Source organism: Piliocolobus tephrosceles, chromosome X (assembly GCF_002776525.5).
Source record: "Piliocolobus tephrosceles isolate RC106 chromosome X, ASM277652v3, whole genome shotgun sequence".
NCBI lineage: Eukaryota > Metazoa > Chordata > Mammalia > Primates > Cercopithecidae > Piliocolobus > Piliocolobus tephrosceles.
The window spans coordinates 11,050,743-11,078,025 of NC_045455.1; the positions used below are offsets into that span (position 1 = coordinate 11,050,743).

At 36.6% G+C, this 27,283-nt stretch overlaps 1 protein-coding gene across 6 annotated transcripts in view; it reads right to left on the reverse strand.

Annotated features, from left to right (window-relative positions):
* TPP2 (tripeptidyl peptidase 2) overlaps nt 1–27,283 on the reverse strand; it is an 89,718-nt gene that overhangs the window by 23,671 nt on the left and 38,764 nt on the right. For 3 of the 6 annotated variants that reach the window (XR_002732815.1, XM_023217998.2, XM_023217996.1), the window contains exons 12-25: nt 26,409–26,524; nt 25,404–25,572; nt 24,567–24,724; nt 23,499–23,575; nt 21,440–21,546; nt 18,446–18,600; nt 17,142–17,258; nt 16,806–16,906; nt 15,434–15,530; nt 14,513–14,650; nt 12,875–13,119; nt 12,537–12,615; nt 10,619–10,657; nt 4,710–4,861 (exon numbers count right to left, since the gene is read on the reverse strand). Coding sequence is in view for 4 of the 6 variants with exons in the window: in XM_023217998.2 (XP_023073766.1) it covers nt 4,710–4,861; nt 10,619–10,657; nt 12,537–12,615; nt 12,875–13,119; nt 14,513–14,650; nt 15,434–15,530; nt 16,806–16,906; nt 17,142–17,258; nt 18,446–18,600; nt 21,440–21,546; nt 23,499–23,575; nt 24,567–24,724; nt 25,404–25,572; nt 26,409–26,524 (1,750 nt within the window). In the remaining 2 variants the exon portion in view is untranslated. The remainder of the gene's footprint in view (nt 1–4,709; nt 4,862–10,618; nt 10,658–12,536; nt 12,616–12,874; nt 13,120–14,512; nt 14,651–15,433; nt 15,531–16,805; nt 16,907–17,141; nt 17,259–18,445; nt 18,601–21,439; nt 21,547–23,498; nt 23,576–24,566; nt 24,725–25,403; nt 25,573–26,408; nt 26,525–27,283) is intronic. The other 3 variants (XR_004228681.1, XM_023218000.2, XM_023217997.1) reach the window with 1 other exon arrangement.

The window sequence follows — 27,283 nt, forward strand, 5'->3', positions numbered from 1 at the left end:
TTTCATGCACTTACTGGTCATTTGTATATCTTTATAGAAATATCTATTCAGATTCTTCACCCATTTAAAAAATTGGGCCATTTGCCTTTGTATTACAAAATTATAGGAATTACTTATGTATTCTGGGGGCTGGGTGTGGAGGTGGCTCATGTCTGTAACCCCAACACTATGGGAAGCTGAAGCAGGAAGATTACTTGAGGCCAGGAGTTCGACTAGCCTGGGCCACACAGTGAGATTCCATCCCTTAAAAAAATTAGCTGGGCGTGGTGGCGTGCACTTGTAGTCCTAGCTATTTGGGAGGCTGAAGTGGGAAGATCCCTTGAGCCCAGGGGTTCAAGGCTGCAGTGAGCTATGATCGTGCCACTGCAGTCCAGCCTGGGTGGCAGAGTGAGAGAGACCCTGCCTCAAAATAATAATAAAAAAAAAAAGGTCAGCATTCTTTACATATTCTGCATACAAGCTCCTTAAAAATACATAACTTGCAAATAGGCCTTTTTTTGCACTTTCTTGATGCTATGCTTTGAAGCACAAAAGCTTTTCATCTTGATTAAGTCCAAATTATCTATTTTTTTCTTATGTTATTTATGCTTTTGGTATCTTTAAAAATTGTTTGCCAAATGTAAGGTCATGAAAGTTTACCACTATGTCCTCACTGAGGAGTTTTATAGTTTCAGCTCTCTGATACATTTTGAGTTAATTTGTATATATGATGTGAGGCAAGGGTCCACCTTCATTCTTTTCACATATGGCTATCCAATCCCAGCATCCTTTGCTGAAAATACTATCCTTTCCTCATTAAATGGTCTTTGCATCAGCACCCTTGCCAAAAATAAAAATCAGCTGACCGGAGATCGAGACCATCCTGGCTAACCTGGTGAAACCCCGTCTCTAGTAAAAATACAAAAAACTAGCCGGGCGAGGTGGCGGGCGCCTGTAGTCCCAGCTACTCAGGAGGCTGAGGCAGGAGAATGGCGTGAACCCGGGAGGCGGAGCTTGCAGTGAGCTGAGATCTGGCCACTGCACTCCAGCCTGGATGACAGAGCGAGACTCTGTCTCAAAAAAAAAAAAAAAAAAAAAATCAGCTGACCATAGACACATGGTTTTATTTCTGGACTCTTAATTCTATTCCATTAATCTATATATGTCTTACCCTCGTGCCAGTATAACACTGTCTTGTTTACTGTTGCTTTGTATTTAAGTTTTGGAATCAGGAAGTGTGAGCCCAACTTTGTTCTTCACTTTCAAGACTGTCTGGCTATTCTGAGTCTCAGGGAATCACATATGACTTTCAGAATCAGCTTGTTAATTTCTATAAGAAGTCTTCAAGGACTTCTGATGGGGATTCAACTGAATCATTCAATCAATATGAAGAATAGTGTAATGATATTAAGTCTGCTAGTCCACAGACATGGAATACCTTTTCCATTTACTCAGGTCTTTAAAATTTCTTTCAACAATGTTTTATAGTTTTGAGTATAATTCTTACATCTCTTTTGCTAAACATATTCCTACACATTTTATTTTTTTCAATGTTATGGTAAATGGGATTCTCTTAATTTCCTGTTAACTTTAAATTACTGATATATTTGGACTTAGGTCTTCGATTTGATTTTTTGTTTTTGATGTATCCTATGTCTTTTTTTGTTCCACTTTTCCTCTTTTACAGTTTTCTTTTGTATTAAGTGAATATTTTTAAATGAACATTTACATTTATTTAATGATTTTTTTCAGTTTATGTTTAGTTTTCCTTAGTGGTTGCTCTAAGGCTTACCATATACATCTTAACTTATAAGAATCAGCTTCAGATTTTTCCTAGCGTAACTTCAGTGATATATAGAAATGTTATCCATTTATAGCTCTACTCCCCTCTCCTTCCTTCTGTATTATTATTCTATCTGTTGTATCTATTACTGTTATACACCAATCGTTATAATTATTACTTTACTATCTGCAGTCATTTCTTTAGCCCAATACAGTTTTGCTCCTTTGTGCTATCAGTAAATATGTATTACAGAATATTACATTTAAATATTACATAGGCCTAATATATACACAACATTCATAGAACTGCTTTTTAAATTAGTTAACAAGAAAAAAAGGAGAACTTTATGCTTTTATAATTCCATAATAATTAACTTTACCAGGGTTTCTTTCCCCACTCTCACCGATGTAGATTCAAATTACTGCCTGAGATCACCTGCTTTCAGGTTGAAGAACTTCTTTTAGTACTTCTTATAAGGTGGGTTTGCTAGCAACAAATTCTCTGGTTTACCTGGGAATTTTTTATTTCATTTTTAAAGGATAGTTTTGCTGGATATAGGATCATTGGTTGAGATTTTTGAGCACTCAGAATCCCACTGCTATCTGACCTCTACTGTTTCTGCTCAGAAGTCAGTTGTTAACCTTACTAGTATTTCCTTATAAGTGATGAGTTTTTGTCTTGCTCCTTTCAAGATCTTCTCCTTATCTTTGACTTTCAGTATTTTTAACATGCTATGTCTATTTGTGGATTTCTTTCCATTTACTTTGAGTTCATTGAGTTCCCTGGATATGTAGGTTAATATCTTTCAATAAATATGGGGTGTTTCCAGCCATTATTTCACTGGATATATTTTTGCTTTCTCTCTGTTCTCCCGGTACTCCTGTTCCATGGATTTTGGTGCACCAATGGTATCCCACATTTCTCTGAGGCTCTGCTCTGTTCATTTTTTTTCATTCCTTTTTTCCCCGTTTTTGAGAGAACCCTTAGGCACATGGACTTCTCTATCTTCTGTTGCAAATGAAGTCAATTCCTTCAGGAAGAAATTAGGAGCTGTCAGTTTTATGAACTCCTTAGGCCCCACTGGCAAAATCACTAAGTCCAAGCTCTGGAACAGGGAGTGGAAGAATGGCATGTTTTTCTTTTGAGTCACACGCCCACTTAAGGAGCTCAGCACTCTCCTGTGGTCTTCTCAGCTTGCCTCGTGTGGTATGGGAACCACAGCCTCCTGGACATTAGGGCCCCAGTGTTCCCAACAGTACTTTACAAGTAAGGGTTAGCAGAAGAAGAGAGTCCCCACCTCTTGACAGCACTCAGCTAGAACTGAGCCGCTGCAACTGGCAGTAGGTCAGGATGAGAAATGATGACATCCTGCTTCTCCAAGGAGGAAAGCCTTTCCTCCCCCAGGAGCTGGAGCTCCTGAAGGCAAGATCAGAAGTAAAGTTTCTGGCTCACTGAACTGGGAGAGGAAGGGGAGGCAGTGGTCTTTGCTCAAATATCACAGACTCTTGCTTTTCTTACCCAATTTTTGTAGGTATTTTTGAATAGATGTTTCTTCATTTGCTGTATGTCCTTTGGACCATTTCCAGGGGCTTTTAAAATTGTTTTGTTTTGTTTTTAAATAATTTTCACTAGTTTTACTGGGGACCAGCATCATGGGTCTCCTCAGGCTGTCATGCCAGAAGACAATCTCTGCAATTTCACTTTTGAAGAATTTATATTGTATTGTCAACTGTTTACGACATCCTAAAATCAGGCAGAGACAGACCTGAAGACTTTGACTTCCAGTGGAGATACAACTTAGTTTTAAGTGGGAAAGGTATATTTGCATGTGAACCGACATTACAATGGGTCAATCTCTGGGAAATATTTTCACATCATGATGACTTCTATTCCCTCTAAAACCATGTAACTGCAAGGATGCATACATAATCAGCTAAAGAGGATTCCCATAAAATATCAGCAGTAAAAGAAATATTGCACAACAGATGGAAAAAGCAACTGACTTGACTACATAGAATAAATTTCAAGTAAAAAGTAAGCCCAAAGTCAAAGAGTAAACTAGAGTAAAATCTGTGGCAAGTGCAGAAAAGCATTAATATCTTTTATGTAAAAAGTTTTAATAAACCAGAAACATCTAATGTCTGAACAGGAAAAAAAGGTGAAGAATATGCTCAACTGTCAGAAGCTACACTAATAATGAACGATACCATCTAAAAAGCTCTCCTTTAATAATAACTAGAGATGTAATTTAAGACAGCAGTAATGGCCCATTTTTGCATTGTGTAGTAGCACACATACATGGCTAGATGAGTGTAAATTATTATACTCAGAAAGCAATTTGGCAAAATATAGCAAGACGATTTTTACTTTTACAATGCCATATGATGGAAATTTTAAAAAATCACCTTTATGTATAAAAATGTTTATCACAGCATCAGGAAGAAAAGCTATAAATATATATATGCAAAATAAAACGTTTAAATAGATTATGTTGCATCCATAGAACCATATACAACACAGACACTACAAACGGTATTTCATAGGGCTGTTAAATCATAATAAAAAAGTAACTGAAAAATGGGAACTAATTTTATTCACACTGCTACATGTACAAACACAGAGGAAAAAAATAATATGAGGACAATGACTATTTATGAATTGTGGGCAAAAGTGATTTTTCTTTTTTATACTTTCCAATATAATTATCTTCCAAGAACACATTAGAGTGATTAAAATAAAAATTAAAACATTTAATCACAAAATTACAAATTCATAATTTAAATAAATTACACATTTATATAAAAAGAGGAAAATTTAAAAGCACCTATAATCCTACCATCTGCTGTTAACATTTTAAAATACGGTCTATGTATATATACACAATATTGTTACAGTTGGGAAAATAGAACTAAACATTTAAAGAATTAAAATACATTTAAAAACCTACTTTGTCATCCACTGAATTTTAAGATCTCGTAACGCTTCAGTAAACTCTTCTTTCAAATCTTTCTCTTTTTCTGAATCTTTTTCCTTATCTTTGCTGCCGTTCTTAGTCTTTGTTGGTGGAGGTATTAAGTAGTAATGAACAGGGATTACATCCTACGAATGTGGAGAGAGATTCTTAGATAAATATGCTTAATTTTACATATGTCAAAATCATCTTCAATAGCTACATGTCATATAACATGGGCTGCACCTGAGTTGTACTACACTGTATTCTAGATTCTAAGGGTCACAATACACCAAAAATTCCAATCTCTGGTCACAGTAATATTCTCACAAACTGATGCTGAGTACTGATAATTCAAGTATCTCCTTTAAAGTAAAAGAGATAAGAACACACTTTTCTCCATTTGAGTATATTTGGTATTCTTGGCTTTACTTGGCAGACAGATGACAAAAGTACACTAACCTTTCACATTTTAAATCTGAGAAGGGGATGAAATAAGTTCAAAGTAAAAAAAGATCCTCTAAGTAAATTTAAGGGGACATTTACACCTTCATTAAACCAACAGGACTTACTGAGTCCCCGCGATGTGCCAGGTAATGCTCGAATAGGTAAAGAACAGATCAGACGCTGACATCTGATATGAAGAAAACAAAACAGAATAAAAGGATAGAGTGACTGTCAGGTAACAAGGGGGAGCCGATGTACACAAAATGGCTACAGAAAGCCACTCTGAAGAGGTAATATCTTATGCAAACGACCCTAGATGAACAAGAAGATGAGCAAGTGTAAAGACCTGAGCTGGGTATAAAGCAAGCACAGCTGCATCTTCTGAGAAAGCAGGCAGCAGCCAACTTAAGTAGGGCTTGAGAGAATATGGTTTAAAAAAGAAAAGAAAAAATACTATATATAGTATTCTAAGTGCACTAAGAAGCATACCAGAAGACTTTTGCAAAAGACAGTGACATGATTAAAGATTTCTGCTTTTTGTTTAATGACTCTAGTTCCTGTATGGATGAAAATTTTGGTTTGTGTTCTATTTGGAAAATAGATTATAGAGTGTAAACGTGGAGGCAGGAAAACAACAAGTTAGGAAACAAACCTAGGAAACCCTATGCAGCGCCTTAGACTAAAAACAAAAATTGGAGAAAATGAACAGATTCGAGCTCTTTAAAGGTAGAACCAATGCGTTTGCCGACAATGCTGAAAAATATGTAGAGGAATAAGGTTAGGGATGGAGAATGGAAAAAGCATCTCTGTAAGTGAGAAAGGGAAAACAAAAAGCACCTGGGATCATGGAAGCCTTGAGGAAAAACCAGCAAGAAGGAAAATGATCAACTGCCCACCTAGCTGAGAGGCAGTGTGCGATGAAGTAGGAAGGAACTGAAAACCTGGCAGCACAGAGTGTGCTGACCCCCTTGGACAAGAACAGTGTCAGGGGACAGCGGAACAGTCCAGGCCAGAGAAGACAGAGATGAAAAGAGAATGGAAGTCAACATGTCTGTGGGTCTTTTGAGAAGTTTTGCTTTGAAGACAGCAGCAGAGAAATGGAGAGTAACTGTATTTATTTTATTCACAGATAAATCTTGACTTGTGAAAGGTAAAGCATTATTTGGGAAATGAAATCACATGTTATACCTGCTAGATTTGTTTTTGGCACAATAACTGGGTGTCCTTAATTATTATTTATTAAGTCAGTTCCTCAATTTCTATCTTTGGGTTTGTATTTAAAATGGTGCTAAATTAAAATACTATATTCATTTTAATTAACAAAGTTCATAAAATTGAAATAAATGTTACCAAAAAGACATTCACTGAAAAAGCTTTACTCTGGTTGAGTAAAAAAATAATATTGCAAGTCCCCACCTCCCCGTAAATAGGATGTTTAGGAGCATATACTACACAAATATTCCCATTTTAACAATTTTCACAAATAAACACAATCTCAGGGTATAAAATGATGTAACAGTAAACACCAGGAACTATGGTTGTAGTTCTAATAGCATTCCAACACAAAATAATAACTGCTATCTCCATACTGATTCATTTAAAGCACAGAAAACCACTTTGATATCAGATAACCATATAAATCCATTTGTAGCCACTGGCTGTCATTCTCCCTCTGAGGTCAGGGAGCCAGAACCTGTAAACAAAGTCCTTATGTGAAACATGAGACTGGGAAAAGGAAACAGGTCTACTGCTTGGGCTAGCTCTTTCAGGACCCAGCTGCCTGTCCTTCTCCTCTCCTTCTCAAGGTTCACTCTCTGGGACTGGCACTGCCCTGAGCAAAGCCAAGGTAAGCGCAAAATCTGAGCTGATCTTCTACCAGCAAGTTCTTATGAAAACAGACTGCATCAGTGTCATCAGTACAGTAAAGACAACACATCTAGGAATTGAAGGGGCTAAGTGGCCTCCAATATTTACTGTTAATATAGCTCCATTTTCCATGGAATTGAGCTTTTTTGCCACCTAGTGTGCTAGAATGAGCGGTCTCCAGTCTTTCTCCCTGAGCTGCCCGCACCTCCTCGCCGTATCAGGGAGAGAGGTCTGCTGCTCTTAGGGAGGCAGCCCATATGTTGAGGCACTTCCTCCTCAGGCTCAGAGATATTTGCTATTGTTTTAGTACAGAAGAGAGAAAAGAGAATTGAATTTAAAATGAGCCATCTTCAGGAGAATGGCGTAAATCCAGGAGGCGGAGCTTGCAGTGAGCTGAGATCCAGCCACTGCACTCCAGCCTGGGCGACAGAGTGAGACTCCGTCTCAAAAAAAAAAAAAAAATGAGCCATCTTTAAAATTAATTTAGGATTTACAATTAACTCTAACAAAGACCTATCAAAAGTAGGAAAGACGATATCCTAGCAACCTCAAATTATCATTAAAAGAAAAAAAGACACAAAGAAAGTTTATGATGAATTATCTCAGGGAAACAAAAATCAAGGTTTTGTAATCAGCATTTTACGTATTAAATATATCAAATTAACTATAAAAGTTAGTGTAATCCTACAAGATGTTTCAGGACAGGGAATTTTTTTATTAGTAAAAATTATAAACCTGGTAGTTTTAATTTATAATCAAAAGAAAAATGGCGCTATTTGTCACTTACTGTATCACAATAATGTCTTCTTTGTGCCAATATTAATATTTTTATGACAATTCTCAAGGGGTTAACATAGTATCAATTTAAAAGAAATAAGTTTGTACCTTTAATCTTGAGAAATCTTGATTATGGTTTAAAGAGACAGTCAAGAAGAATCTTCAGAGCAGAAATGCTATGAAGATTTCTCTACAGTATGTATTTAATGGTTGAGTTTAGAAAAAAAGCATTCCAGCTATTCAAGAAGTATTTCAACAGTGTTCAAACTGAACAGTGTTATTCAGAAAGTCAAACTCACCTGCCAAACCAATAACTACTCTCTGGGCAACACAATGCACTGTAAGTTAAATTGTGGTTCCAAATAGCAATTTCTTTAGTTCTTAAAATTATTAGTAACTGAATATTCAAAATTTTAAAAGTTTCACATAAACCATTTTAAAGATGTATATCATATTTGAGTGCTATTTATGATCTGTTAAAAGTGACAATATTCAGGCTGGGTGCAGTGGCTCATGTCTGTAATTCCAGCACTTTGGGAGGCTGAGCCAGTAGGATCGTCCGAGGCCAGGAGTTTTAGACCACCTTGGGCAATAAGACCTCTCTCTACGAAAAGTAAAAATTAGCCAGGCATAGTGGCACATGCCTGTAGTCCCAGCCACTCCAGGGAGGCTGAGGTGGGAAGATCGCTTGAGCCCAGGAGCTGGAGGCAACAGTGAGCTACGATTGTGCCACTATAATCTAGCCTGGAGTACAGAGTGAGACTCTTTAAAAAAAAAAAAAAAAAAAAAAGTATATTATTGCATTTTACAAGGAATTTTAAAAAGGGTGACATACTTTTTCAAATCAAGTCACTGAAACCCAGAGAAAAAATCTATTAAGAATTATATACAAAATGCTATTTATCTTCATCAACCGGGAATCATACATGTATTTTTTTCTTCGTAATGTGACTATAAAACTGTAATACTAATTATTTCTAAAATAAGAGCTTTATTGTGTACTTGCATTGAAGACAGCAAGGAAGAAGCAGAGATAACTCTAGCTGCTAAGTTCTTCAAATGAAGCTTTACTAATCATCAAGTAAATGCCTTTCTATTCATTCAATGTTTTCTTAACTATACAACCTAATTCAAACAAAATCTAACAAAACTTGCAAAAGGTCAACTAAAATAAGAAAAATAATTGCTATGGCTTTCGTGATAAGTGCCTTCTATTTTTAATAGATTCCTAGAGTACCTTTTCCTTGTTCTCTAAAGCAGTGACTTGCAAACTATTTTCACAATGTCCCAAAGATATACACAGTAATACATAAAATGAAATTACAATTTTATGAGTCTGATGAACTGACATTTCCTATTTTTAAAAAAATGTTGTTTTTATCCCATTACGTGGCCCCCAAATCGGTCAAGACACCCAGGTGAGAAATATTGATCTTTAGATCTTTCTCCAGAAAGATGATTCCTAGTTATCTGTATTTTGTTTGGACAAATTATTTACTATTATGTAATAATATGGACATTTCAGAAGACATTTTAGTAAAGGAATTTAAGCTGTTTATAGAATGGTGATTCCCCAGTTCCATATCACTATGAAATAAGAAATATAAAGTTATCTTTTGTTTATACATTAAGACATTACTGATTTTCCCACTGTAATTCTTTCTGTTTAAAAGGAAATCATGAAAATGCTGAATGTAGCAGGTCTTCACCAGAAAGTGTATTAAATATGCAGTCCTTTTCATACACACACACACACACACACACACACACACACACAAACACACACATATATATGTTTGTTTTGTTTTGAGACAGGGTCTCAACTCTGTCGCCCAGACTGGAGTGCAGTGGTGCAATCTCAGCTCACTGCAGCCTCCGCCTCCCAGGCTCAAGCGATCTTTCCACCTCAGCCTCCCATAGAGTAGCTGGGACTATAACTGTGTGCCACCACGCCTGGCTAATTTTTGTATTTTTTTGTAGAGATAGGGTTTCACCATGTTGCCCAGGCTGGTTTCAAACCCCTGAGCTTAAGGGATCTACCCAACTTGGCCTCCCAAAGTGCTGCAATTATAGGCATAAGTCACTGTGCCTGGCCCTAAAATATATTTATAGCAGAAATTTTCTTCTCTGAGTTAAATCTGCCCTAGCAGTAAATCGAAGATTGCTTAATATGCTGCAGAGAGGCTGATCAGACCACTTAGTAGCGATGGCTTTAAAATCTGTTTGGCCTTAAAATCTGTTTGTGGTCTTAGCGTAAGCTTTAATTGTCAGTGAACAGTCCTTATTTCCGTTCCTGCTACGTCCATCGCTCTTTCTTGTTTCTGTTCTTTCAGAACCAGAAGGGATACAAGAGCAGGGAATGAAGTTCACTTTAAAAAGCTGCAATATTTTATTAATCAAATCACTCAATTTAAAAGTGCTTTTAGACTTTAAAAACAATTAAGTGCTTTAGCTTATATGGCTAAAAAAAAATATCATATCCATCTCTCTGTAAAATTGTAAATATGAAAAATTTCAAATATTGTTACTTGTTATTATATCTGTAGCAAGAAATGAATAGCATTAAAATTTCTGTATACACAGAGAAAATGAGTCTTCCAGGAATTTATGGTGGGGAAAAAAAACCCTTTAGAAAAGCAGTATGTCAACAATGCTTATAAGTAGAGCTAAGAGCACTATACTTCAGAATGCAAAGAAAGGAAACTAAGGGAGACTTATTTTTTTTTAAAAAAAAAAGGTTTATAACAGTGACAGAAAAAAGTTTAATATGCAAATAAGGCTTTAAGACATCTTTTTTAAGAACTGACAATCAGTACCTTTTTAAATTTTCCTTGTCGTTTTGCTGCAGACTGCCCCTGGGAGTTAGAACGACATTCTGTAAGAAAACATGCATAATCTACACAGGATGGAGACAGAACCTCTGTCTAATTGTCTTTCAGTTTATGTTCCACCTGTGTCACACCACTTAGAAGGCTCAGGTCTGTGATCAAGATGGCACGCTTTTAAAGAAAGCAACATTGCCACTTTCATTTCTTAAATAAGAAAAAGTACTCAAATATGTTATTACTAAGAGTACGTGTCAACTTCTTACTGAAAAATTTAGTAGATCAAAATCCATTACTTATGAAAGCATTTCTTAAAATAGTAAATTTAGTTGATGGTCTAATCTGATTAAAGGGTACCACAACCACCCCACAGCCTATGCATTCCTGTAAAAAGCAACAAAGTTACTGTGAAAGTCAAAGTGAAGTAAAAGTTACCTTCCCAACTACCGAAAAACAAGAAATGCTAAACCACTGAGACAAGATGACACAAACAATGTGATGGAAGTTACTATGAACTCCACAGCTATAAGTTACTGCCTTCTCCCAGGAAAGTCTCCCTTGATAAAGAGCTACCATAGTTAACACCACATATTTGTAATTTCATTTCACAATTGTCTTCTAAAACAATATAGCTGGGAAGTAGTAACTATTTCTGAATTGCTAAAAGCCCATTATTTTACTAATAATGCTTTTCTGTTATAGTCTTCACAAGTAAACAGACTCTTCAGAAGTGTCATCTGTCATCTGAATGAAAATTCACAGCTGAAGCCCAATAGCTGAAGCAGCTATGCTTCCTGTGAAATGAAATCTACAAAAAACACTACCAGGGTTTCTTAAATCAGTGCATGTATTAATTGCAAATCATTAACTATTGATTTACTTCAAATTATACTAAAGTATGTATATATAAACAGTATAAACTGAAACGAGACCCAAGAAATGTCAGGGTAGGCAACTTTTTCTAAGCACAAACTTCCCCAATTATGCTTCAATGACAGTAAATAAATGTTCTTTGATTCAATACTGGCAAGAAATAAATATAATTCTTAAGATATATGAGATCTACTCATTTTGATAACAGCATTTATGTAGCAGGCTTACTCAGCTCTGTAAGAAGTAATAGTAAAGAGAGACACAAAACTGTTAAGAATGACAACTTTTACTGGCATTGAGCAAAAATGATTTTTATGACAAAAGGTGATAGATCTATATAAACACCATTCTCATAACACATTTTTTAATGAAAACACAGAAGGAAAAAACAAAAACAGGTAGGTACTTGTAAAATTGTAACGTTTATCTCTAAACAACAATAAGAAACATATTTCTAACAAAAAGCATCATTTTGAAATTAAAAAGTAATACCAAAAGAAGTATCTCATATATTCCTACTTAACCATGTGAAATTCCAATGAGAAAGGTCTGTAGAAGTGTGAAGAAACATGTTTTAGAGTAATAATGGTTCTGACTACTTTTTAAAAGCACCCCAAGATAATCTGATTTATTCTTATGTCCATAATCTTATATTGGTTAAATTTCGATAACATGTTCTAATCCTAAACATTGTATTTTTTAAAGCCAATTTTGATTTGTATTTATGTGTTTCACGGGAAGTTCAAGTGTATTAGCCACAGGAGGTAAGACAAGTTCAGGGCCTGAGTACTGCCGGCTTGTGAAAAAGAAGCCTAAATATTTCAAAAGTAGGATACATTTTAAAAGACAACTAAATATTAACTGACCTTCACTAGTAACCTGGGAAAAAAGGATTAAAATTTTTTTCCCAAGAAAAAATCTTTTACCCATTTTATCTTCTCTTTTACCCATTCTGAAATGTAGAATTAATTCTTATCTTTAAAGAAATGGAAATTTTGTAATAGGTAATTTCAGTGTTTAAAAAACCAATACTTACAGCTTTCTTTCCTAGTTCAGTCTTTGACAATGTTAAGGATCCTGCAAGATAGCATCCAGGTCCTGCCCCTTTAGGTATTCTAAACGAGAGAATTCAAAGAGAAAAAAAGCAACAAGAGAGAAAGTTTCACAAAGACAAGTAAGGAGAAAAACATGAAAACAATTCCACATTGAATTCATTCCCACAGCTAAGACTTCAAAAATCAAAGGAAGAAATGACTTCAGCCAAAAAAAAAAAAAGACAACATACTCCAAATTTAGCCTAGATGTCATAAACTTACATTAAAAGTACTACAGTGTATAAGATGGGCAGTAAGTATAAGCAATGTTATCACTTACTTATCGTCAGGTAAGGAAGTAACAAAGAATGGCTGGTTATATTTGGGTGGTAATGTCAAGTTGCTCGATTTCTTCTTCCCTAGAAGTGCAAAACTATGATTTTCATGAATATCTAAGCTCAAGGTATTAGACAATCTATGAGAAACAATAAATGGAAGGTCTTTAAGGCGTTCCAAATCACTGATTTGCTCATGGCGAATTTGCAGTCGAATTGTATAATCTCCTTTCTCCAGTTTCAAAGAATACTAAAAAAGAAAAACAACATTTGGGAAAAGTTAAGTTTAACCAAGTCAACGGAAATCACTGAAAGAGGATACAGTGAAAGTTACCATTCACAGACTTGCTTATAACATGTGAGGTACAGTGCAAGGCACTATCCAGACTTTCATACACACACAAAGTCCCTAGTATGCCGGTGAGCAGACAGGACCAGGGACATCAAGTGACTTGCCTAACATCACACAGAGTAAAGTATAAGAGAGCTGGAGTCAGGTCTGACTTCAAAGCCCTTATTCTTTCCAAAAACATTAGCAAAATTGGGGCACCACAGAATATCTAAGACAAACACACACACACACGTAACTTATGACTGCTGGTAATCCTTATTTACTTTTAGAGACGGGGACTCACTATGTTGCCCAGGCTGAAGTGCAGTGGCTGTTAACTGGTGCAATCATGGTGCACCATAGCCTAGAGCTCCAGGGCTCAAGTGATCCTCCCATCTCAGCTTCCTGAGTAGATGGGATCACAGGCATGTACCACCATGCCCAGCTGATCTTCAAATTACAACCAAAATGTCACTCCTTTATTACAGACTTCAAACAAACAGGAAACCAATAGAGATCAAGGAATACAAGTTTATTACCCAGTTAACAGGTTCAAGAGGATAAGACGTTGTATCCTGTGTCAGCCACTTTTTCTGAGATTTAAAAAGTAACCAAAGTAATAGCACTGCAGTAGGCCATTCTGTAATGAGATGTGACTGCTACTTGCTTTGAGGAAAATAGATACCATTCCTTTAACAACGAATTGAAAAAAATCTCCATAAATTATTTTCATTTGTCAGCATAAAATTATACATGTTACAGGAAATGTCTCATTTCTTTGCAGTAATCTCTAAGGGATAAAATATCTATAAATTATGTGATTTTTCTCTTCAATAAAACAGCACAAAGCATAGTGCCTGGTATGTAGTAAGTGCTCATTACAGAGTTGTCCAGTGAGGTAGCAAATTTAAAAGTACAAATGAACTGAAGACACGCGGCCACCGCTGCAGTGCTCTCTTTAGCCCTCTCAGACTTAGGATCATTTCAAGAGGTTCACATATCTTTGATGTATGCTTTGATCTACCTTCAGATAGGCAGAATCAGTGTATAGGAAGGAGAAACACTACACACACCAAAAGTTATGCTGGCCAATGTGGCAAGCTTCACCTTTGTCCTCCTCTAATTCAGCGCAACTACACGGTGAAAGAGTTGACACAATCTGTTCCTCACCAACTACACCAAACAACAGGCTCTTGTGGTTTGTGAAAGTACTAAATGCAAAGCTATCATTTTCTTTTTTTAAAGTATGAACGTTACCATAACAAGAAACCAGGATTTTGTTAGTTCAGGAATGAGCTTCTGTATTTTATACCTGATGTGGATAGGCATCACCTGAACCCATCTGTCTTTTGTTCTGGTCAAAAATAATCCACAGTTGGCTGTCAAATTCAGATTCATATAATAGTTCACAAAGTAGTGGGCAGCTTGGAGTTACTTCCCCACTCTTGGGCTATTAAAAAAAAAAAAAAAAAAAGGATTACTTTGCATGATTTGCATATAATTTGATACAAATTTTTAATATTGTTATTGACATGAGACTTTTTCATTTAAAAATGAAAAGTACTTGTGGCAAAAAATTTTGCAAACATAGAACACATGGTATTTTGGCACTTATAAAAGTCACTGCTCTCTTACAAACTTCTGAAAACACACACCTGGCTATGTGTATTCATTAATAAAGCAATATATACATATTTCAGGACCTCTAATTACTTTATAAAACTGAAATCTGAAAACTCACTGAAACCAATTCATTTCCCTAACATTATAACCAAACTGATGTGTGTTTCAGCAACAGTTTTATTGTAATCTCATTGATCCAGCATTTACACTGGCCTCCATTACTTCTGCCACCCATTCCACCTGGGAGCTACTCTGATCTTCTTCTGTTCCAGTGCCTTCTTCACAGAAAGCAATCAGGCCCAGCACCATCATCCGAAGACAGATGGTATTTCTGAGCCTTCTAATCATCCCTGGGTCAGATGGACAGTGATCAGTGATTTTATCAACTAAGGCTCAAGGTTAGGTCACCACTCAATTACGTTTTGTGACTTTACGACTGAATGGCATTTAATTACAAATTATAATTTCCTAAAGAGTAATTCCAAATTAACCAATGTTAATCACTTGATTCTGTTTTATGTATATACACCATATACACTGTCCTTCCATTTCTGATTTTATGAATCAAAATAAAACACAAAAGTTCATCCTTTACTAGGCAAACACTTACTTGATGAAAGTTGTATGTCAGGACCATCTCATAAAGTTGACGGTTATTTGGCAAAACATCTCTTGATCCTAAAGGTTTTGTTTTTGCACTCACTGGGCTGTAATGAGGAAACTACATAACTGGTTTGATTCAAGAGTTCATTGAAACAGACAAATAAAATCATAAGCAACAAAATCTGTAACATATTGCAAAAAGTGACAGATGAACCTTCCTGAGAGCTATCCTTTTCAGTATACTCTATAATATTTTAACCATTAAGTTACATAATTCTTTGATTGAATCATATCAATACATACAGTTTAAATTTTGCAATAAATATTACAAAGGCAATCTTTTCATGGCAAAAACATTTTCAAATACCAACAAATAGCTCTTAACACAACCAAATCCCAACACTAGGGTGACAACTAAAAGTGTTGTAAGACAGGTTCTGATTTGTACCCCTTGTGCAAACTATTGACAGTACTGTGTTGTGCACAGCACAGACCTCCCCAGATCCCTGCTGCTCACCAGATAGCAGGGGCCACACTCAGCCCTCCTCCTGGCCGAGGGAATGGTATTTCATATTTTTAGTAGTCCTCTGAAGGAAGCTGCTAACATACAGATTTTATAAAGGAGAAAACTGACATTGAAGAGCACGTTTTAAATATAGTTTAAAATGTCAGTGAAACATAATCTACTCCTTTAAATTTAGCTCCAATTTTTTAGATTTAGGAAAACAACATTAGGATGATATAAATTGGATCTATCTTCAAAAGCTGGATGTTTTAATTTTTATTGATAATTCTAGGAAGTGGTGTATCTTTAGACATTACCATGTCACCGACTATTGTCCCTAAATGGTTATTTTAATGCACTTATGACTAGGCTGCATGCCGATGAGTTAAGGTCAGATTAAACAACAGAAACCAGGTATCTTTATAACACAGTGAGTATGTGCATACAGGTCACAGTGCCCTGCTTTTGTAAGGGGAGGTGCTGAGGCACAAACAGCAGGCTACAGTACTTAAGTTTCTACCATTCAATAAAAATTTCAGTATTGCAGTTTCTACAAATGATTGCACTAGAACTCACAAAATAATATCCGAGAGAATGTTAACTTGCTATTTTACAGCAAGAAATAAAAAGGTGAATGTCCACTGATCCTAACTAGTCATGACAGGGATCGGCTACCCACCATCTTTGACTCTGCTGGTCAGGTGGGACAGTGAGGCTGGAAGCTGATACTGGGGCTGCCTTGCAGAGATCGGCAAGGATAAAATTCTCACCTCTAGCATGCAGGTGGGTTTAAAAAAAGGCTCTTTTATCAGAGTGTAAGAGATCCCCCCAGTCTCTATTCAATATTTGTAGTCCCTAAAACATTGAATGATACCGTAGTGTTTGGACCCAGTTCTTTAAAGTTATGCAGGGAGCCAGATCTTCATATTTCAAGGAGGACTGAACATCAAAACGGTTGATTCCTTCCGACGCATGCTACAAAGGATATTTGTCAAATTACTTTCTCAAACTTTATGAAAAATAAGCAATATTTTGTACCTAAAATAAGTGTCCAATATAAAGTTTATAAGTACCCACACACAAAGCCTACTGTTATCTTCAGAACCACAGGTAATTTCCCCTCATTAAAGTTTAAATCTAACCAATGAAATTACTCTCCAATAACACAAGTAACTGACATTAAAAATCATGAAAATGTTATGGAACTTACAATGTTTAACTGAGGAGCAGTACACACTATCCCATGGAAAGAAATGGTATAATCAATGTTGACATCACTGAGACTTGCCCACCAACGAGCAATGCAAAATTCAATTGCTTTTCCACCCTGCAAGTAAAAGTAAATAAAATGTATCTCTTATTTTTCTCAAATTACAGAATATAAATACTAGCTGTCTCAGAGCAATTCCATGTTTTCAAACTTTTCTATTTGTAGCAAGAAAACTCAAAAATTTGAACAGCTATGCTAAGAGTTAGACAAATCATTTGCATGTATATTTGCAAAGATGTGGTGCAAGTATTTAAATATATATAGTTATTTACTCATAACCCTATGCTTCTTGTCATAAAAGATCCTAGGCAGCTTCTGAAAGCACATATAATAAAGCAAATGTGATTTGATTACTTCAAAGTGAAATAAAAAATTAGGACCAAAAGAAAAATAATCAAGTATAATGACACAAGAAAGATACTACAACTTTGTAAGGCATACTCAATAGGCACAGTTGAGTTTGGGCTCACAGCTGCCTGGCAAACAAAACAAAATGACATTACGGTCATTTACATCTTTCTCCCTGTTAAAAAACAAAGATAAGAAAAGAAAAAAAATTGCTCTTAGCACGGAGTTTTAAAGTACGTTTTCTAGCTATCAGTGAATTTAAAAGTTTAAAAAGATGAATCATGCAACACTGATCCATGGAAGAACACAAATGAAAAGTAACCAGAAACAAAGAGATACTGCGAAAATCCCACAGCCAACTGAAAACACAAAGGAGCGAGTTGAAGGAAGAACATCAGTACTTTCACCTTCTGTGGAAGAAAGACTAGTCATCATTTCCAACACCACAGGTAAGAATGCAGTGCTGCCATCATTTGAGATAACTTAGACATGAAGCAGTAGCAGTCTTCCTCTAATGCAAATTAGCCTTATAGCTTCTTAACAACACAGCATTAGTAAAATAACTTAAGTGACATGCAAACAAGTCTTAAAGAAATTAATCTACTGTACAACAAAGAATAATCTAAATCAGGGTCCAAACTACAAGACACCAGAATCTACCAGACTAGTATATTTCTTTGATTAAACTATTCAAGAATTACAGAGATAATTACCTCCAACCTGATTTCAAGTACCCTAATTAGATTTTCTATCTTCCTACTTCATTTTTTTTGGCATTAAAAAATATCCCAATGTGCTAAATACAAAATATAAAATCGAATGCAAATACTTAGTCTTAGCCCATACCAAAAAGGCAAATAAATTGTTTCAGGATTATAAACTGTAGTTAAACTTACTAGGACAGGAAAAGCTTCAGTCAGTGTTCCTTTCTCTGGAAGAGAACAAAACTTATAGAATTCATGGCTTCGATATGCTCTTTGCTTCACAAGCTGGACTGCATGAAGAACAAACTTTGCTGATACCTCAGAAGAACACGAACACACTGTCACTTCTAAAATAAGAAAGAAGCAAAGCTTTAAACTTACAAGACCTAAAATTGACATAAGTGGCTTTAATAATGCCCACTTAGGGAATAATTCCCATGTAGGGAATTAATAGGAATCAAAAATAAAATGATACACTCAAATCTGCATATTTATTTCCGTAAAAACAAAGAATCAATAAAATATTAATAAAGTTAGTGGAGTAGATTTTCTATGGGAAAGAAAGAAACTGGTATTAAAATGAACCACCACCACAATGCTACAAACACCTGGAAACAGCAGGCTGTCCATAGATGTATACACAGTTATATTAATTGGGTACCTTTTAAAATCCTTCCTCGTTTTAGCTGCAAACCAATCAATTCCAGATAAAGGTAGGTAGGTTATATTTTTGGAAACCTCTATTTGTTATCATGCCTCAATTCCTCATTGATAACTTTTCCTAATCTCTCTTCTTGGTCTACTTCTGTGCTATGTGCTTCTACAAAGCCTGGCAGGACTACACATGCTTAACTTTACTCTGAGGCAGCGCTGGAGGTAAGCCAAGATCACCGCAATGCCAGATTGGCAGCTTTTCTAAAGAATACCCAAGCTAATTCAAGGGAACTGAAGCAAGGCGCAATCCCGTGGCTCATAAAACCAAGTGGGCACAGAGCTCTCAGGACCTAGTCAGTTGCTGAGAATACAAAATCTAGTGTTATGACAATATTTCTAATTATTTGAAATAAAACTAAGACTGTTAAATGCTCTGAACTACTTGCATTCTAGATTACTAGATAATTTTTATTCAAAAAATAAATTCTTTTCAATACCGACCTAAACCAAGCATAAATCAGTGCCATTTATCACTAAACAAATACCCAATTCAGTATTATAGATTTGTATTCTTTAATTTACTAGTGCACAGGTTACCAGAGCCTGGAGCTGTACAACTCCAAGGGGCCCTATGAGAATGGTACCCCAGAAATGTTGAACACAGCAACTCTGAGTCCACTCCCTAGAAGTACTGTCAAGTGTGAGCGAAATCCCAACGAAGACAAGCTATGTACCAAGTACTCTATAAAATCCCTGATCCTTACAACAGACTAACAACTGTATTTATAGTTGAAACAGAAGTTCAGAAAATTTAGAAACCTGCCTTCAGGTAACCATTAGTGTATGGCAGAGTGTGGATCCAAACCCAGACTTCTCAATTTCCAAAGCCCATGGCCTTGCCGCTACTCTGTGCTGTCTCCCTCTAATCCAGTTCTCTTAACTACAATGTCTTGGACTAGATGCTCTTAAGGCCTCTGGAAGCAGGGTCCTTGTCTAAGTAGCTCACCACCTTAGCCCGTTGAAAAGGGCCTGGCACACAGATGGTACAGAAAAATATGCTTAATGAATGAGTCTAGTACAACCCCTGATTATCCTTAGAAGCCTCTCAATGCTGCAATAGCTCCATTATAACCCAGTATGCAAATTAACAGGCAATATTGGGTACTGTTCAATTCATTGCTTTAGCTCTCAGCTTTTGCTATTATGCCCTTACCTAGTTACATAAAACAAGGAAAGTCTTGTATTTCCTGTGATACCAGGTAACAAACAGATGGACTGCATACAGATAGATGACCACAAGATGGTATGGGGAACCAAATACAACCAGTTATTCCCAAACCAGGTCATACATATGTGGTATCAATATTGTATTTTCAATAACGTCTCAGATGTAAATATATTTGTACTTTCATACAAGTACAAAAAACACACTCCTGAGTAAAATACAAGCCATTTTTACTAACGACAGCTATCTACCTTATAGGGTTCTGATGGGACTAGACAAGATAATCTCTGTAAAGTGCTTAGCAGAGGGGCCAAATCCAAGAAGTATCAACAATGCTGGCTACTAATTTAAATTGGGTGACACTTGCTTGACTGCCCATATTTGCTTCCTTCTATCAAAGTGAGTGAGCTCTGACAACTGACACACCCCTCCATACTGACTATTAAATTGTAAATTTAGGACATATAACTTGTGAAGGAAAATATGGTATACTCACAGCTCTTGTATAAAAGAATGACATGAGCACTCTCACAGGACTATAACATGTTAATTCAAGAGCTTTGTGTTAGGCAATCATTTACTCTCAAAATTTTGGAGACACTGAAGTGAAAATCTCTCATAAACAGAGCTTCAAAGATTAAAAGCTCTATTTCTAAAATTCTATGAGTTTAACAGTTTGAGGTCTAAGCAACACTGCATTTTTTAAAATGATTTGTAGTATTTTAAAAATTAGGCCGGGCGCAGTGGCTCATGCCTGTAATCCCAGCACTTTGGGAGGACGAGGCGGGTATCTCATGAGGTGAAGAGATCGAGACCACCCTGGCCAACATGGTGAAACCTCGTCTCTACTAAAAACACAAAAATTAGCCGGGCGTGGTGGTGTGTGCCTATTAGTCCAAGCTACTTGGGAGGCTGAGGAAGAAGAATCGTTTGAACCAGGGTGGTAGAGTTCGCAGTGAGCCGAGATCATGCCACTGCACTCCAGCCTGGCGACAGAGTGAGACTCCATCTCAAAAAAAAAAAAAAAAAAATTATTACCAGATAAGGCATTATTCTAAACTAAGCTCAAACCTTAAATATTAAAAACATCTTAAGATGCCTTAATTTGCTGTATGGGCCAATGCAAAATATTACTAGATCTTAAAAACGTTTTGAACTTTACAGAGAGTCTAAGGTGCCCAAATACATATATATAAGTCCCATTAGTAGCAGGGAAATACATGTTACAGATAAATCAACCTCATATAGCTATAGTCATTAGAATATAAACAGAGATAAGTGGTCACGTGGATTTTAATTTTACCTACCAGCCCACGTTGCACCCTCAGGAACCTCAATAAAATGCCTTCGAATTTGGCCAGGTTTAAAGTGTACATCTGTAAAGGCTAGATCGTAATGTGATGATTCATTTACTCTGAAAATTAATAAAAATAATTAAATGTATATATTTATTATAAGACCACAGATACTCTGGATTTTATTGGATAAATGCAAAATTTATCCAATTCATTAGAAATAAACACAGGGACTTAGAAGCTGGTTACAAAACAGTATGTACAACATTCAATTTCTGCAGTAGGTTAGCAGAGATAACCTCTGAATAGCAGAGTATAGATGATTCTATTTTTTGTCTATTTTATGATTTTTAAGATACATTCACACACACTATTAAAAAAGCATTCTCTTTTTTGTTAAAGGCATTCTACAACATTCACAGAATTTTCCAATTACCAGATTCCAAGCTACAGTGAGTCCTAGATATTAAAATCAATGACAAAGTTTTATGTCACTGATATTATAGCTATGAGACTAATGTTAAATTAAGCTCCTCCTGTAGCTTCAAAACACTCCCATGATGTAAAATAGTAAAGAAAAGGCAAACTACTTTCAAAGCACTTTTGTAACAAATCAATGAAACAAAGTTTAAATTCACAACTACCCACCAAGGAAACAAATTTTATGCTAGAGACAAATTCTTGTCAGTAGGACAGTTAAATGAGTGCCTACTACATATAAGGCCCTGTTATTAGGAGCTAGAAAAGGTAACAAAGAAGAAAATATGATTCTTTACCCTAGACAGTCTAGCATGGAGAGAATCATCATCAGAGACATTTAACATAAGATGCTCCAGATAGACAGGAAGAGTTAGGGAGCCTGGGAAGCTTCCTGAAGGAGATCGCGTGGCAGCTGACTCCTGAAGGTCTTACATATTACCTTGTCTAAATTACTACTGGACTTTGAGGGAATATACGGCTGAGAATTTAACTGCTGCACAATTTTCCCATGTGTACACCACTTTTTAAATTTATTCTCCTCAATTTCGTCCTGTTTCTCATGGGCATCTAGATATCTGTTGCATACTTAATATTTACCAGAGTAACTAACAGAACTGTTAGTTTAGAATTTCCACTTGGCTTCCAGTACTCTCACAATCCCAATCTCACCTTCATCCACTAGATAATTTATTTCATACATCCTGTATAACAGTAGTCCCTGTGCCTTCAGTGGGCTCACAGTCAAACAGTATAAGTTAAATAAAAAATTACAAAATATTGGCTAACGTCTGGTTCAAGGGCATGTAAACTGTGCCACGAAGCAGAAAGAAGGTACTCCCTTCACCCAGGGATGACCAGGAATGTACCTGGTCATTAACTGAAGAGACAGGAAACTGAAACCAAGTTATCAGCTGTGCACATGCACAAATCCTGAGAAACCTGGAGTGCCAAAATCAGTGAATTGGCCAAAATGTGTAATTTGTGTACAGAAAGCCAGGAAACACTGGCTACAGCTATAACTGTGAGGGAGATTCTCTGCTATTTTAAGGAGCTTGAACTTGATCCTTGGAGGTGCCACCGAATATTTTAAGCAGGAAGTAATATAATCTGCTGATTTTTTCCTTGGTTCCCGGGGAATAAGATGGAAAGTTAACAGTTTCTTAACTTCTCTTTCTACAGTAGATAACTAGAAAAGTGGGAGCATTAAGAGAAGAGAGTAAATCCCAAACATGAAGGAGACAAAAAGGACAGGAATGGAGGGGAATGAAGTAATATTATCAAATACTGCAGTGGGATCAGGTCAGATGAAGGCTGAGTTAGCCTCTGAACTGGGCAACGCAGAGCTCAGAGTGACTCTGGTGGAAACAGTTTTGATGCAGAGGCAGGGGAGATGCCAGGTGCCATCAGTTACTCTCAGAGTGCACAAAGACAGCATGGCTGACTACATGACACCTAAAAATGGGAGCAGAACTAAGACAAAATCCCCATTACCTGGTTCTGTATTAGTGAACCCTTAAAAGTTCACAAGACTCCATGAATAGCCATTAAAATCTTAGAAGTAACAGTAAGCTGTGAGTAACCTGTTACTTACTTGGCTGCTATAACTGCAGTGATGGGAACTCGGAAGAGCGGACCTGCGTTAGGGGATGCTATATCATAGCCACATACCTTGAAAAAAGAATTGGTAAGTTTCAGTATCCATAAACAAGCATTTAAAAGAGGGGGAAGAGGTCTAAACTATTGACAGAATAAATCAATCTACTCTTAGTATGTCAAGGTCTTAACCACAGGTTGACACCAGTTTCCTGACACTAGGTCACATAATTAATAGCAAACAGCCCAAACAAATGTATAGCAACATTTCACTAGTTCAAATGGGAAAAGGAAACGTCAAGTACAAAGTAAGTGCATTTTAATTACTCCCAACTGAAAATCAGTACTATAGATAACTTCAGATGTGGAGATACTGTTGTGATACTATTCTATGCCTGGTTTACAACTATTTGTTTAACAGATGCTTTCTTCATCTGAGTACTAAAAGGTATAACTAGCTGGGTGTGGTGGTTCACACCTGTAATCCCAATGCTCTGGGAGGCCAAGGCAGGAGGATCACTTGAGGCCAAGAGTTCAAGACAAGCTTGGGCAACACAGAGAGATCCCATCTCTACAAAAATAAAAAAATTTAGCCAGGCTTGGTGGTACACGCCACTAGTCCTAGCTATTCAGGAGGCTAAGGTGGGAGTATCCCTTGAGCCCAAGAGTTCAAGGCTGCAGTGAACTACGATCACACCACTGTACTCCAGCCTGGGCAACAGAGCAAGACTCTGTCTCTTAAAACAACAACAAACAACAAGAAGAAGGAGTAATTGCAGCTTTGTGTAGCTGACAAAAGACCAGTTAGAGGAAGACCTAATTGAAAGGTTCTGCTGTACCTCTTCTTTCCTTTTATTAATTCATACAAGGACAAAAGATATTCTTTAGAAACTTCACTGCTTAAATGAATATAGACACACCAGAAGAACTGCATGACCTGGCAGGTGGATAGGTCTAGTTATTTCTTAGCAAGAAAGCAATACATTGCAAATATACTTTGGATTTTTTTAAAATCTTTTAAATATTTTAAAGAGTGAAGAGAGTAAAATTGAAGATACATCAATACCTCTGTATAATGCAATCCTTCTCTTAAGCCCCTGGGATCCACACGTATGTTTATGTGTCTACATTGATTCATGAGTTCCAAATGGCTAGGACACTGAACCCAAGATGAATTTGAAGTCAGAGCTAAATGAAGCTGAAGGGATATTTTTTCAGAGTTTTCTGGCATGAAAAAGACCAAAAATTAAAGATGAGTATTTTTTACCTTTTAAAAATGTTACAACTTCCCAAATAAATGTAGCGACTTAGTTTGGTTGGCGGTAAAACGCATCCAAAACACAGCTTAAATAAAACAGTCAAACAATCTTCCTTACAATTTAGATTACTCATGATTCATTTATACTTTCACCAAGCACTGGTATGACCTTAAAATAAAGAGTTTAAGTGAATGTTTTCATTACTGTACACACAGGTAATAGTGTTCAACTGAAATGAAGACAGCCAGACCATAGTGATGACTATTTTTGTTCACACCTAATCAAGCTGCAGTTCTCCTAGAGTGCTTCTACTTCTCATTCTTCAACTGAAAGCTCCCTCTTATACCTAAGCAGGTAAAGTGGAAAAGGAATTTGATGTTTTATCATCCACAATTTAGTAAAGCTGTGGATCACTGAGGCTCATTCTACTGCTTTCTTTGGTAGTTTAAGATGCTAACTAAGTTCCCATTGTACAAGGACCCCAAATTGCTCTAATATTTTCTCTTACAAGATTTAAAATAATCATACTGGTAATTCATGGATTCTCTTCATAACACTGGCCCAAACAGCAATTCTTTATTATGATACCACTCATTCAAATAGCAAATGCGAATACTTCAGCTTACTGCCAGCCTATTACTGACCTGTGTTCTCTGGAAATACAGGTTCAATGCCAACGCCATGATCTGAGGGTGCAGCCACCTGAACAGGATCTCGGAGGTAGATGCCACGGTTATTTCCAACAGTAACAGTAAAACCTAATTTATTAGCAAATGATGTATTCTGAACGAGGTAGTCATAGGCTTTATCAACCTAGTGAAAAGAATATACATGGTAAGGTATCAACGGTTGGGTCCAAAAATATTTTGTTGCAAATTACCAATCAATTTGATTTCAGTTGAAAAACAAAAAGTTAGTGTTTATATTCACTTCTCAAAACTACGTGGTACCCCAAATAAGAGGATAATTCTACATTTTTAGAAACAATACCAGTCACATCTTCCACTCCACCCTATTCACACTGTTATTCTCAAGTGACCAAATTTAGGAACTAATCCCTATGCCATTATGATTGGACAGTTTTTGACCTCGATTTCTTAGCTTTGAATTTCTAACCTCTACATGGCCTCCATCTATTACATTTCCTGATCTTAGTGCAATAGATTTGTCTTAACTACAAGATTTGTTTGTGTATCCTTTTTGCTTATAGTTATATGGCCATATAATCTATAATTCAGATACACTGAATTGCTGTTATAAAATGAAACATTACCCAATAATACCTAAGATATTATCTTTTTTTTTTTTTTTTTTGAGACGGAGTCTCGCTCTGCCACCCAGGCTGGAGTGCAGTGGCCGGATCTCAGCTCACTGCAAGCTCTGCCTCCCGGGTTTACGCCATTCTCCTGCCTCAGCCTCCCGAGTACCTGGGACTACAGGCGCCTGCCACCTCACCTGGCTAGTTTTTTGTATTTTTTTGTAGAGACGGGGTTTCACCATGTTAGCCAGGATGGTCTCGATCTCCTGACCTCGTGATCCACCCGTCCCGGCCTCCCAAGGTGCTGGGATTACAGGCGTGAGCCACCGCGCCCGGCCAGATATTATCTTAATGATACTTTACAACCCATTTTTCATATAGGTAACAATACCTGAATAATACCATGTCCTTGAGCAAATACTTCTATATTGTCAGCCTTCACTGCAGTGTTTTCTAGAGCTCTTCTGACTGAATGAACTGTGTAGTCAATGTTATTAGCTTTCAGACCTAAAATTAAGAAACAAAAACAAGTAGTGTAGCACTCACTATCTGAAACCTTAGCCACCCACCAGTATGATCACCTGTAGACTCTCTGGTTTTAATGTCTTGTGTTTTAACACTCATTTTAAAATCTTTTTTGAAGACCTGAACTAAACAGTCTGACTCAAACTGCTTGCATCATATGAAGGTTTCATTCCACAAAAATCACATGTTCTCATTATGTGGTGAGCAGAGACTCTGGTGTGGGTTTTGTAGCGTAATATAAATGTACAAAGCAGATACCTAAAGGCATGTGAGTGACATTTTCTTTAAAACACTGCTGGGTTAAACTAAACAAGATGGCTGTTGGCGTTATAAGCCCCAGGGGAACTCAAGCAAAAAAGATGCTGAGGTCTCAAGACAGACCAATAAAATCAGAATCTCTGAGGACTGTCCCACAGATTGCTATTTATTAAACACCTCTCAGATGATTCTAGGGTACAGCCAGGTTGGGAATTACTGTTTTATGGGAAGAATATGGAGGCCACCAATTCGTAAGATGAGTGCTGTATCATTCTTGTCCTCTCCAGAGCTCATCAAACATATATACATTGATGATACTGTCAGACACAACGCAAGCGTGGAAACACTATGAAGTTATAACAGCAAATCAAGGAAATGACCAGTTTTGTGAGAATCCAAAAGAGGTGAAGCTCCATCAGAGGAACTGACATATGAGCCGCCTCTTAGAGAATGTACAGGAGTCTTCAAGGCCACAAGATGGCA